Source organism: Sinocyclocheilus anshuiensis, unplaced genomic scaffold (assembly GCF_001515605.1).
Source record: "Sinocyclocheilus anshuiensis isolate Anshui unplaced genomic scaffold, SAMN03320099.WGS_v1.1 scaffold371, whole genome shotgun sequence".
Taxonomy (NCBI): domain Eukaryota; kingdom Metazoa; phylum Chordata; class Actinopteri; order Cypriniformes; family Cyprinidae; genus Sinocyclocheilus; species Sinocyclocheilus anshuiensis.
The window spans coordinates 573,503-587,471 of NW_015549597.1; the positions used below are offsets into that span (position 1 = coordinate 573,503).

Sequence of the window (13,969 nt, forward strand, 5' to 3'; positions counted from 1 at the left end):
ACGCCAACGACGCTTGGACAAGGGCTCAGGGGTGTAAATCACCTGGGGAAGTGAGGCGTCTCGCCGCCCCATGAGAAGTGTATTGGGGGTAACCGGATCCAAGACTGCCACGTCTGATGAGACGTATCCTAAGGGCTTGCTGTTCAGGATACCCTCAACTTCAATCAGTACAGTCTGCAGGACATCCTCAGGCACAGACTGGCTCCCGATGACTACTCGTAGTGCAGACTTTACCGATCGGATCTCCCTTTCCCATATGCCTCCGAAGTGGGGTGCAGCGGGAGGATTCATCCTAAAAGTGATCTGGTAGCTAGCCAGCTGCTCCTGCAGTCTGGGCTCCATCTCCTTGAAAGCTTCTCTCAGTTCGGTCTCGGCTCCCCGAAAGTTGGTTCCCTGATCTGAGAGGATCTCGGACGGGGTTCCTCTACGTGCTACTGCCATGATAGACTGCAGTGGATCAAGTCTGGGGCTTAGGAACAGATTGCCGATCCCTATATGTGACCTGTACTCTCTCGGTCTGGTAGCGCTGCACCATCTTGAACGATAAACGTTGCGCTTCCGCCTTCACCTTCAACCAGTCAGCAAGGTCATGCAGGTTATATGGGTTGAGGCTGTCAGTGTGCAATCGGCCTCGCTAAACATACATAGGGAATTTAGAACACAACCAATAAGCAGTCCTGCCCCCAACTCATGCCACTGGTTGAGCCAGAAATTGCCATGACCAGTCAAACAAACAGAACATCATAGAGCTCCATATTAACCTATTGAGGAAATCAACCCATGAATGGCTCATATTGATAGTTCTGCACTTTAAGCAGGGACGGGAGTTTGAGTTTTTATCATTGAAAAAAGAAATTACAGCCGGATGCAACATGACAAGATTCTGTCAACAAACAATTTGTCCATTCCAACCAAACGTGAAAAAGACACAATCAATCACAAAGCAGCCAAATATAACAATTCACTCTGTATTCACACACTCTGTCACACTGCAAAAAGCATGAAACATATACCTTGTATTATGCTTCACTAAACTATATGTACGTGCATGGTTTTCTTTGTAGAATTATTGTATATTATCTGATTCTAAATACAATCAGTCTCTCCATGTTTAATATGAGGAGTGCCTCATTCCGTCTAATGAGATTTCAGCATAAGCAGGGCTACAATACAAACCAAGCGGCCAACAAAATCTAGTGTCACTCATTGCAGTTGGATAAAAAAAAGCACTTGCTTTAATCCCTTGTCCTGGGTTATGACACAAAACAAAATCCCATTTACATTTACACACACAAGCAACGTGATGCAGTAAAACTACAACACTGTCATTATAAACAACTAAGAAGCTGCAATTGAGGTACCGTTGATTATAATGGAGTGTTGCAGTGTTACAGTATAGACTTTACTGAATACAAGCCATACTGAATTTTATGTAGATAAAAACGAGGCAGCGAGAGATATACCAAAAGTCTTTACAGTAGCATGCCCCAGATCACGTCATTTTCATAAAACAATTTTTAAAGTGAGTTTTGGAGTTTTTGTCTAGTGAAAGTTTTTTGAAAAGGTGTTTTGTCAACTGAACAACTGGCATGTTGATAAACAGCAGAACAATCCATTGAACACACTGTATTTTTATCCGTCACAGCCTTGCTTTCATTACCATCAAAATTTAAATGGCACTACCCTGACTAAGGTTTATATTAACTGTAACCAAATATTCTGTCTTGATATGTCTACAGCAAGAGACCTCCACACGGCAGTGCTTTTGTCTACCGTTTTTATCAATGTGCCACTAATTGGCTCGTTGCTTTGTTGTCTGCTTGCCACATCATGTTCAGCTACAGTGCTGTTGTTATGCAATAAGGGCGACAGGAAGCGCATGTGTAAGTGTGAGACCTACATGTTCTCATGAACAGATACGGCATATGCTTCCTGCAGTCAGGTTTGAGGTGAATAAAAAGAGGCGTGCTTCTCTTCGCTCTCCTCCTGCCAACAGTTTCTCCTCCACTGTTACTGTCTGCTTTCCTCATCCATCACCAGCAAAGGCCCCTCTTATCTATCTATCTCCTTTCCCTCTCTCTAACCTTCCCTCCCTCTGCCACCCTGCGCTCCATCCATCCGTCCATCCATTCATCCTTCGGCTGATACCGAGCCAGCTCTCCAATTTAATTCCCCATCTGTGGACTGCTTGAGATATTAGTCCAGAGATGAGATCTGTGACCCTGAATACGGGGGTAGAAGATTCAGCGAGGGGGGGCAGGGCGGCTGGGGTTTCCGTCCCAGGTTGAAGTCACATCTCTGGACTTGGCAAAGACGCTGCTGCCTCCCTACCTTCCAGGATCCCCTCCTGAAGTGGCAGGGCTAAATATTTGCCCTCGGACTCTTCGCCGTCTGGACATGTCCTCTCTTGCTAAGTGACTGCCATCATCATCTGCCCCCCGCGACACCAGCTCCACCCCGTCTCTACAGAAACCATGAGAGCTGGCATAACGACAGCCGGTCGGAGCAGAGGATAGGAAAAGTTTGAGCACTCAGCTCAAAAGAGGCCAAGAGAGTTCAATGACCCAGAAAGAGATGGCTCACACATGCATGTAGGCCTGGGCAATACTCTCACATGTGTGGAAGCATCAGCCCTAATGTTATCAATAACAAAAACTACCAATGCAGACTAAATGAAAACATTTTGATTAAGTGGAACAGAGTCAAAAACTAACAACTGGGAAAGGCCGGAAAAATCACCAGCACTAAACTAAAATGGCCAAGAATTGATTTTGGTTTTAAGTCAAGTCAAGTCACCTTTATTTATATAGCGCTTTTAACTCTATAGTCGATGAATAGCAGCCTTACATAGTTCGCATTGCTGCTGTCAATGTGCATGACGGAAGAGTGCAGGACGTGAGAGATGGCATCTTCAGTAGATCTGTTGGGACGATAGGCAAACTGAAGTGGGTCTAAAGTATCAGGGATGGAGGAGCAAATGTTGTTCTTTATAAGTTATAGGAGAAAATTATTGGTCATCCAATCTTTTACATTTTTAGTTTATGATGAAAAAATCTTTGACATTTAAAGTGATATTAGTTAAAGTAGTGATTCTCAACCAGGGGCCCAGGGTCCACTAGGGGGCCTCAGCAAACTTCCAAGAGGGACTCAAAATTATTTAAAACAATTAAAAGTTAATTTAGGCGTGAGTTAATTAAAAGTTAACCAATTTTTTTATTCAGTGTTGTGACGTTCATCTGAGTGTAATGGATTTTTTAAATAGAAAAAAAAAATGCAGGGTGATGTTATATTCATCAAATATGAAGGCAGATGAATATGAGCTTGCAGGGGCAGGGTTTAAGCGGACTAAATAATTGGAGAAGTCCTGCATACGTCACCGGAGTGAAGTCAGTCAAGTTCACCAAGGTTATGACATTTGGACTCAACATTTTAGGTGGTAAAAGAAAGAAAGAAAGAAAGAAACAAACAAACAAACAAAAGAAAGAAAGAAAGAAAGAAAGAAAGAAAGAAAGAAAAAGAAAGAACTGCACGAATGAATTTTTCATAATGGCTATAATGTGTTTAAAATACATGAATTCTCATTTTCATCTTAAAACAGCACGAACATTTTTATAATGAATGTGAGCTTTGAATGTTGTTGTGGAAAATGGGGGGGCTTTGAGTACCACTGAGTAAAAACATTAAATTTGCCAATTCTAAAACATTAAAAACTAAATAAATATTTAATTAATTGTAATAAAAAATAAACATAACTAGGAAAATGAAACTAAAATCAATTTTAATAACAAATATTTAAAAAGAAATGCACTAGTTTATACATTAATTTTAGCAAACTAAAACACTAAACCAAACATGGAAAGAAAAAAGCATACACTGAAAGAAAATTCTGAAATAAAACGAAAATTTAACAAAAACTGAACTAAAAACAAAAACTGTTTTTAAACAAATATATATGGAACGCACTATACGAAATCTTGACATTGAAGAATAATTAGAACTATATTTTCAATATAATTTCCATGACTATGATTTACTAATTATCTTAATTATATTCTCTTATTAACTTCCCTGGTCCACCCTCATAGAAATTCACACGCTCATACAACTGAGCATTTATGAGAAAAAAGACCTGTCAAGCAGCCTATGTGTTTTTGTGTTGCTGCTGTGGAGAAAGAGAGGCGCCGGATCAGAGCTGACAGACAGCTCTCGTCGGACCAGAAGCCACCTGAATATTCATCAGATTCATTACCCTTTTTTCTTTTCTCTCTAGTCCCTTATTCATCTTGCATTTTCATTGCCTTAATTCCATTAAACATTTCAGGAGGGCCTGATGGCTGGATTGAGGGAGGTGCAAGCGTACGCCTACAGGGAAGGACAAGTGTGTATTTACACGCACCAGCGCATCCAGATTAATGACACGGTGCCACGATCACAGGGAGCCAAAGTTGCAGTGAACTTTTTCGCCTCTGAGGGCCAGTTGAGATTTGCCTGCCACACACTCGAACTAATCCTCCCAGTCACTTGACCCCAGCCATCATCTCTGTACGCGGTTATGTGTGTGTGCTCCTGTCTGTGTCTCTCACAGGCACTTCTGTCATCATCGTTTCTATAATCTAAGCTAATTAGGTCCTCATTACTTCCTACCTCCTCTCTATCTCTTTCTTCTTCCGTCCAACCCTTTTTGCTTCTCATATTCTACAATGTGGCACGACAAAACTAAAGTGCTCCAATTATAATCAACAGAGCTGTCTACAGTCTACACTATAAGTATGCAATGTGGCAGCTTTGTTATTTATAACGGGGACATTCTAGTTTTGTTGCGACGTTTGCTCTCAGCATAGACGCTGCCTGTCTCAATTTGAATACTTAAACTACACACTTTTTGCTGGTGATGGAGAAGTTGTGTATCTCTGTGTCTTTAGGCCCTAGGGAGCAGCTTTCTAGGAAATGTGCTTCAAAATCTTTAAGCCCCTAGCGAGTGAGTCAAAGGCTTTTTTGTATGTAAACGATGAATTTATAATCTAGCTAAACTCCTTACTTTCATAAACTAAATTATCTTTTTTAATCTTTTTACAACCATAGATTTTAAAAAGTTGCAGCTTGATTATGGTATAAAGATTTGCAAACAAGGAAATTGCTGTGAATTATTTATTTATTTATTTACGTTCCATTATGACTGGTATTGCACATACTATAACTAGATCATATTTGGCATCTCCCTCTTCACCTAAACATCTTACGAAGTTTATTGCAATACAATCACTGGGGGCATTAAAGGATGATTTTTAAATATTGTTTTTGGGGTCAGTAAGTCTTTTGTTTGTTTTAATATTACAAAAAATATTAAACAGCACAAGTGTTTTAGGTAATAGTAATAAGACATGTTTCATGAGCAGCAGATCAGCATATTAGACTAATTTCTGAAGGATCATGTGACACTGAAGCGTAATGACTGCTGAAAATTCAGCTTTGCCATCACAGGAAAAAATGAATAATTAAAATAATTAAAAATTAAGTTAATAACTTAATAATAATTATCTTGATAAGATTACATGGATTTAATTATATTAATTTCCATTACGTTTCAAGTCCTAAAAATCACAATTTAAAAATGTCATGGTATTTCCAAGTCTTCATTGGGAACCATAAGAAAGCCAAAAGTGAATTCACAAAATCCTTCACTTCTGTTCTTCTACAAGCATTTGTGGGCAACATTAGCTGAAAAAGCATGCACTGATGCAAACTGCAAAAACCCACCGGAAAATGTACTATAACTGGGGATGCACTAATTCTAATATCTGACACTATTTGGGACGCATAGTATGCAAATTCACTCCCCATCCTCTCTTCCTGAATTACACAATCATCCTCTCTGCTTCCTCTATTGTTTGTTTGCTATTTTCTCCTCAGAGTGAGGCTCCATTAGACAGGCTCCTCTTGCTGTCAGTGTTTCAGTTTGCCGTTTTGCCGAGAACCAAGTGACGAGCAAAACACAACTGAAAACAGCCAAAGGAGGGTCGGCGCAGCGATAAGACAAGATGGTCCAACAATGGGATCCGCTTGCCTTGCTGAGGGAAGACAGCCCTGGAGAATGGAGTGAAACTGAAGATAAGACGCATGCGTCTGAAGAGGACAGAGCTAGTGTAGGCCAGAGCTGTCACACTGAGAAAGACAGTGAAGGAAGAAAAGTGATAACCTCTGCTCTGCCGTCCACTCCATACGCCAGAAAATGGCTACATATGTGACCTTCTGCCTCTCTATTGTACTGCTGACTGTCCTTCATATAGCCAGAACTTGCACAGCTAACAGACACAACTGCAAGAAAACGCACACATGCAAGTACAAATACAAAGGTATAAATCTAAAAACTTTTTGTTAAATATTAAGATGCTTCTGTTGTTGGTGGAAACCAGGGCTAACGTGCACAAACAAACAACTACAAGCAAATACAGTCAAACCAACATTTATTCAGACAGTTTAGAAAACGATAATAAAATATGACAAGAACTCAAGAGTTAAACTGTGTCAGAACAAATTCATCTTGATAATGCCATTCTTCTGTTAGACTGTCTCACAAATGAATTCGGTTGAATAGCTGTCAGCAGTCAGCTGTTAAATTTAAGTACACAATTATAAAATACCAATTTAGGTCAAACAATTACCAAGCAATGCTTAATTTTGTTCAGTCTGTGGTGTAAAAAGGTCGCATTAGCAATTAAAGAAAAAACACTTAAGCAAAATATGGTCAGGTCAAAGTGTCTAATAATAATAATAGAATAATTTTTGGTCCCAAATTTTAATCAGTTTTACTGGTAGTCCACTGTATGAAGAATGTTTGGGCATAATATGATTTTGCTATCCTCACTTACATAAATGAACTATAGTGTCATGCACCCACTAGTAAAAAAAAAATATATCAAAAATTATATTTGGTGTCTAAATAGTTTTTGGTTCGACTGTATAATATCTTCTGCATGTTTAAATTAATACAATGTAAGGCCTTTTTAAGACGTTATAATGCTAATAAAAAAAAATAATAATAATTTAATACCATTAAAACCAATATATATATCATCAATGTAGTCAGTTGAACTACATGAATCTTGATTAGGGCTGAAAAAATAATACAATGTAAATTTACATGTACACATTTGGCAAGCGCTTTTATCCTTTAAATCTTTTATATAAAGTACACATTTGATCAGTGGTTGCTTTCCATGGGAACCAAACCAATGACCTGCTCTACAGTTTGAGCTACAGGAAGTATGGAAGGAAGTTGAAGGAATTAAAAAATATATATATATTTGTATTTATTTGCACTTTAATTTAACTAATATTTAAATCAAGATGAAAAACTGATGTAACGGCTAAAATACAGTAAAGATCTAGTTAATGAATTCATGAAGGTAATAGCTAATCATAATCATTTATAAGAAGCGCTTCCTTTCTTTTCATTTCCAATTTAAAAACTTCCACAAACTTAACCTTTTGTCACCTTAAATTATAAAACAAGACTGTAATACATTTGAATGCTTTTTAGGGACACCCTGAAAACAGTCACGACCACACGAGAACACACACGCTGATCACGAAGCGGGCCGGAGGTTTGTGTCACATGCAGATGTGTACAGCCGGGATACTGACAGAGAGGACACAGTATTGGTCCTGGAGGGGGACCAGAGATAGAGAGAGATCTTTGAAAGAGAGACAGAGAGAGCGTGAGTGTTTGCCTTTGGACCCGAGCGTGTAGATGCCCACCCGCACGCTCTGCCACAGCCCCTGGCTCTTGTCGCTTTGTATCAATCTGCATCCTCTTGATAAAAATAGTGCTTAAAATAGTGGCCCACAGCAACAAGCAACAACGACCCTGGACCCTTATGCCTGGGAATGGCCTTATCAAACAGTCTCTTTTTCCATCTTTACATTTTACCTTTCCACTTTCATGTTTTCTCTGTATCAGTCATATAAACTAAAATCTTATATGTTCAAAGAGCCTCAAACTTTGTCTTCCAATTTAAAATGTCTTTTTTACTCTCACAGAGATGACATGAAAAAGCTTCAGATGTCACAACCAGACCATAAACATAATCAAACGGAAAAAACACGAGCACAGAATTTCTTAGTCTAAGATCAAAATACAGAGGCCAGATTCACTACATTGTTCCTTTATGTGTGCAACCTATTTGTTCATTTGTTTTCACTGGATGAACTTGTGCCTTACAGTAATACTGTTGAAGCCTGATGAATTTTACTCACAACAGAACAAACACTGATACACAAGGGACTTGTAAACACCAATGGACACTTCAGATGCAGTCTCCTGGATTTAAACCTAATAAAGCAATTTTTTAACAAAAATTAAATATTTGTTGAACCTTCACACAAAATCTAAAGTAAGTTGATATGCGTGTTATGTTTTGTATCATAAATCCGGCTTTTATAGCTCATGTGATATAGCGAGAATATGGAGCTTACATTCGAGGAAGAAAAAAAAACACCTACATTTTAGTCAGAGGCTCAAACTGCAAAATAATAATATTAATAATTTTGTGCAGATATTGATATTTATATGGCCAAAAAAACAGATAAAATCTGATAGTTTGTAATGTAAATCAGTCATATTTTTTTATAACAGTAGCCTATAGAAGATTACTTACAGAGTGAAAACTGATATTTATATGCAATTTATATATTTCCTAACAGTATGTCTTAAAGGGGTCATATGATGCGATTTAAATTTTCTCAGCCCGGGGTCATCACATGTGGTTGCCGCTCATTCGTCGGATCTGCCGGGCACACCGTTCTCGACCCCGTCGCCTCAGCTCACTCTAGCCCGGCCTCAGCTCACGCTAAGCCGGGGCCACGGCATCAACAGTATGTGAGAGGCTTAACATTTCCGTCTCACGCTTGAGGTATTCGGCCAATCACAACGCTCTGGATAGCTGGCCAATCACAGCACACCTCGCTTTTTCAGACCGATGAGCTTTGTAAAAATCGACGCGTTTCAGAAAGGCGGGGCATAGAGGAGAAACAATAACGTACAGTATGTGGAAAATAATGTGTTTTTTTTTACTTTAAACCGCATAAACACATTTCATTACACCAAATACACAAAATAATGTTATTTTTAGCAGCATCATATGACCCCTTTAAAAAGATCATCAAAAGCTTCATTATACTCTAGTTTTAATCTTGGGGGGCAAAACATATAATGCAATGCAATACAGTGATTGAGAGATAAACATTTTTTAGCAAAACTGCTGTATCGTACATTTTAACATGATTTTTCACGGTGAAGTTCTCCTTACATTTACTTTACCTTACATTCACTGCAAAAGGACGTGTGTACCATGACCTTTTGGGTGGACATTTTTAGAATTATACTCATAGATTGTGCGCAACAGGTGTTTCAGCAAAGTTTTGATCATGTTGATATATTAAAGACCTGAGAAATTCATGCATCAAATATGATACAGGCTTAATCTTAAGCATGAGCAGACTTTTACGCAGACCTATGTACATACACAATTTATGAAACATAAACACAAGCATTCTATAGAATATTTTTGTAGCCCTCTCAGCATATTGAAATGATGCATATTAATTTTATTGACCACTGTTTTAAACCTGATTATGATTCCTAAGTGAAATGAGGTTATGCAAAAAATATTAATGCCCCCACCAGATGCAAACGTGTTAATCATGTATTGCTAAAAAAACAAACAAAAACAACAAAAATCACAGTACCTGCATATGCTTTTTTAATACAGCAGCATCCAACAGTTCTTTACCTGGATCCGGATGTGCACCTGAGAATTCGGCCTTCTTGGGTAAATTGGCAGCTAATACCCTCTAGTGGTGAGCTTTGGTTTAAAATCAACTGTTCTGATACCACTTTGCTGCACAGGACGCTTGCATTATAAAAACAATGCCTGCTTCAAACATGATGCGCTTAAATTATGAGCAATTAAATAAGCTTTTCGCACGTACTAGACGGCACTCGCTTATATGAATACCAAGCTAAATGTAATCTCCCCGTGTAAATAATGAAATAACTAAGTTCGCAAATTCTATCGCAATGAAAAGGATGCGTAAAGTATGGATTTTCTTTTGAACGTTAGTGTAGCGCATTTGTGTCTGGCCTTCTGCGCGGACATCCCGCCTCACTATCAGGACCCCAGCCAGGGAAAATGGCGGCGCCCACCCAAATCGTCAGGGAGTTTGAAAACTGGCTGAACGAGCGGTTGGACTCCCTCGAAGTAGACAGAGAAGTTTACGGAGCATATATACTCGGAGTGCTTCAGGAAGAGGAAAACGGTGAAGAGCAAAAGGACGCTCTTCAGGGCATCCTGTCCGCTTTTCTGGTCCGTGCACGCTCAACTCAGCTGTCAAGACATTTCACACTGTTAGAAACTTGTAATATTTAACGATTGTTCTGAAAACCTCATCATAAACCCGAAAAACACTTCTATGTTATAAACTGAATTGCTTTTTTGGCCCTTCATTTGAGCAGTTAAAGTGCGAAACGTGATCAAACGCCTGTTGCCATTCACTGGTATTATGTTTATTACTATCATCATTTACTCAAAAATAATCGGACACGAGCAGCTTATTTTCAATGTAGGTTTACGAAAGGTGTGTGCAGAGAGATTGGTGTGAAGTCACTGTAAACATCCATATACAGTCGTTTGCCTGACCGTTTTAGGCTTGTGTTAGTAAACAGAGGTCACTTTATTGTCGTAGGAAGAAGACACGCTTGAGGAGGTTTGCCAGCAGATCTTAAAACAGTGGACTGAGTGCAGCAGATCTGCAGTGAAGGGTACTCAGGGAGATGGTAAGTGGAGAGCTGAAATTAGAAAAGGTGTATCACAGCGACCCCATTTACCAGTCTCACGCTACTGTGAGTGATCAACATTGTACTATGCACTACTGTTCAAAAGTGTGTGGTAAGATATTTTTTAAAGAAATTAATACTTTTATTTAGCAAGGAAGCATTCAACTGATCAAACGCGACTAGAGACATTTATAATGTTACAAAAAAACTATTAAAAAACCCTAAAAAAGGTATCAGTTTCTAAACCACTAAACTGTTTTCAACATTGATAAGAAGAATGTTTCTTGAGCAAATCATCATATTAGTAATGGCTGCTGAAAAATCAGCTTTACTGAATACTAATAAATTATGTATTAAAATATATTAAGCGAATTCAGTAAATTTTGTAATAATGCTTCACAATTTTACTGGTTTTTGATCAAGTAAACCAAGCCTTGGTGAGCATAAGAGGCATCTTAAAAAAAAAAAAAAATTTAACAATTTGACAAAACTGTTGAACAGGGTTGTACGTTAATATTTTTATTTCTCACTTTTTTTGTGTAACAATTCCATAATTTTAGTATAACCAAGATTTTTAATTGTTCTCATTATTTTCTTCTGTATTACCTCACAGTACAGTAACAGTGATATAAACATGTTTTTCAGCTACTGTATTTGGGAAACTGTCTTTGTTTTTTGTTTTCTATTTTCAGCTGAGGTTCAGGCTATTGCCAGTTTGATAGAGAAGCAGGCACAGATTGTGGTCAAACAGAAGGAGGTGTCGGAGGAAGCCAAGAAGAGGAAAGAGGCTCTACTGGCACAGTATGCTCATGTCACCGATGAGGAGGAATATCCTTTTAACACACTTGTTTGTAATGTTGTATTTTTTATGGCACTTTGTTAAGAACAAAGCATCACCGAGTCTCTCTCAAGGTCAGGGATCAGGTGATCCAGTGTGAAGCAGTTTCTTTAACATTTGTACTGAAGATGATGAGGAAGAACCAGCTGCAGTGGGTATACCCAGTGAAAAATGTATCCTTTTTGACACCATCACTCTACTATGTAATAACCACGATCACTTCAGGAGCTGATGTCTGCTCTGGTTATACACAGTATACAGTGGGTACGGAAAGTATTCAGACCCCCTTCAATTTTTCACTCTTTGTTATATTGCAGCCATTTGCTAAAATCATTTAATCTCTGGAGAGACCTAAAAATGGCTGTCCACCAACGTTTACCATCCAACCTGACAGAACTGGAGAGGATCTGCAAGGAGGAATGGCAGAGGATCCCCAAATCCAGGTGTGAAAAACTTGTTGCATCTTTCCCAAAAAGACTCATGGCTGTATTAGATCAAAAGGGTGCTTCTACTAAATACTGAGCAAAGGGTCTGAATACTTAGGACCATGTGATATTTCAGTTTTTCTTTTTTAATAAATCTGCAAAAATGTCAACGATTCTGTGTTTTTCTGTCAATATGGGGTGCTGTGTGTACATTAATGAGGAAAAAAAATTAACTTAAATGATTTTAGCAAATGGCTGCAATATAACAAAGAGTGAAAAATTGAAGGGGGTCTGAATACTTTCCGTACCCACTGTATATAGTGTGCAGTACTGTTGTAGGAGCAGCTGTAGTATGATCTGCAATGATTAGACATGAACTGTTCCCTTCACTTCCAGCCCCAGCCCTGTTCAAAAACACCAATGTCGAGGATGTTTTGGACCACCGCAAACAGCAGCGTGACCAGGCCAGAGAGGACGCAGAGAAGAAGAAAGAGCAGGACAAGATGCAACGCGAGAAAGACAAACTAGCCAAGCAGGAGCGCAAGGACAAAGAAAAGAAACGCACACAGAAGGGAGAACGCAAGAGATAGAGAGAAAATACAGAGCAAGAAAACTTTTGTGGACTATACGATACCAAGGTCATTTATCTACAAGAGAAAAATACAATGAGACCTCAGCAAACAATGCCCCAACTAACAATGTATGCATCCATATCCTGTTTTGGGTCCGATAGTGCTTATGGAATGATAATGTTGGGCCGATTTAGCTGTTTTCTTGGCTTGTAAAAAAACAAATGGCAAACCAGCAAACTGAGTGAGAATTGTATCATGACCCATTCATTTTTACAGGTGCTGACTGTTGTGCTACTTATTTAAGGGTAAATCTCTCACACCCTGTCAAAAACATGTTCAGGTTGCATTTCAACCCAAAAATCATAATTCATAATTTGGTTAAAATGGTCTTCCCCTTATTGTCATTACTGTTACATGAATATTTAAATTGTAAAGTATAATGTGGTTATGCAAAATATTTCCATAATCCTAAAATAAGTTTTATTTGCGTTTTGGTTTGTGTATATAAATATATATGAAGAGTTCAGATGCAAAAGCCTCTAAGTGCCATCTAAAATTTTCTTCTAAAATTGTAATTTTTCTTCATAATTGTTATTTTACTTTAATAGCAAAGAAAATAACCTATTCATTGCCATTCAAGTGACATTACTAAACCAACACATAGGAGGCTGATAAAAATGCTCATTTTAGAAGAAAATTTCAAATGGCACTTACAGGCTTTTGCATCTGAACTCTCTCTCACTCTCTCTCTCTACTTTTTATAAATCAAGTATTGGGACACCCCCTTCTTTAGAGCAGAAAAAGGCACTTCCAAAACTGTGGCAAAAAAGATGGAAACATAATTCATGTATTTAAAAAAAAAAATTCCAGAACTTTTGCAACCGTTTTGGAAGTGTCTAAAATGACTTTACTCATATGTACTCATTGGTGTTTGGTGATGAGTTTTTGGCTCAAGGTCAGCATTTAAAGTCACACCAGAGGTGTTCAGCTGGGTTTCTGCAGACCACTCAAGTTCTTCCACACCGACTGAATCAATCATTTCTTTTTGAACCTTGTCTTATACACAGAGGCATTGTCATGTTAGAAAAGGGTCCTGTCCAATCTGTTGCTATAAAATTAGAAGCACACAATTCCCTTGAATATCCATTATATGCTAAAACATTAAGATTTGTACTCACGGAAATTACTAAAGTAGACAAACCTGTTCATTAGTAGGGGGTGTCCCAATACTTTTGACAATACTCTGTGTGTGTGTGTGTGTGTGTGTATATATATATATATATATATATATATATAAGGT

At 38.3% G+C, this 13,969-nt stretch overlaps 1 protein-coding gene across 2 annotated transcripts; it reads left to right on the forward strand.

Annotated features, from left to right (window-relative positions):
* The first annotated feature begins 10,103 nt into the window (after nt 1-10,103).
* On the forward strand, nt 10,104-12,911 carry LOC107658459 (coiled-coil domain-containing protein 43-like). Of its 2 annotated transcripts, none has more exons than XM_016447011.1 (5): nt 10,104-10,364; nt 10,744-10,834; nt 11,527-11,662; nt 11,796-11,845; nt 12,494-12,911. In XM_016447011.1, the coding sequence occupies exons 1-5, from the start codon at nt 10,191-10,193 to the stop codon at nt 12,685-12,687; spliced, it is 645 nt and encodes a 214-aa protein (XP_016302497.1). In that variant the 5' UTR covers nt 10,104-10,190; the 3' UTR covers nt 12,688-12,911. The 2 variants fall into 2 exon arrangements, with proteins under 2 accessions (XP_016302497.1, XP_016302498.1); XM_016447012.1 differs by having other exon boundaries at nt 12,500-12,911.
* The last annotated feature ends 1,058 nt before the right edge of the window (nt 12,912-13,969 follow it).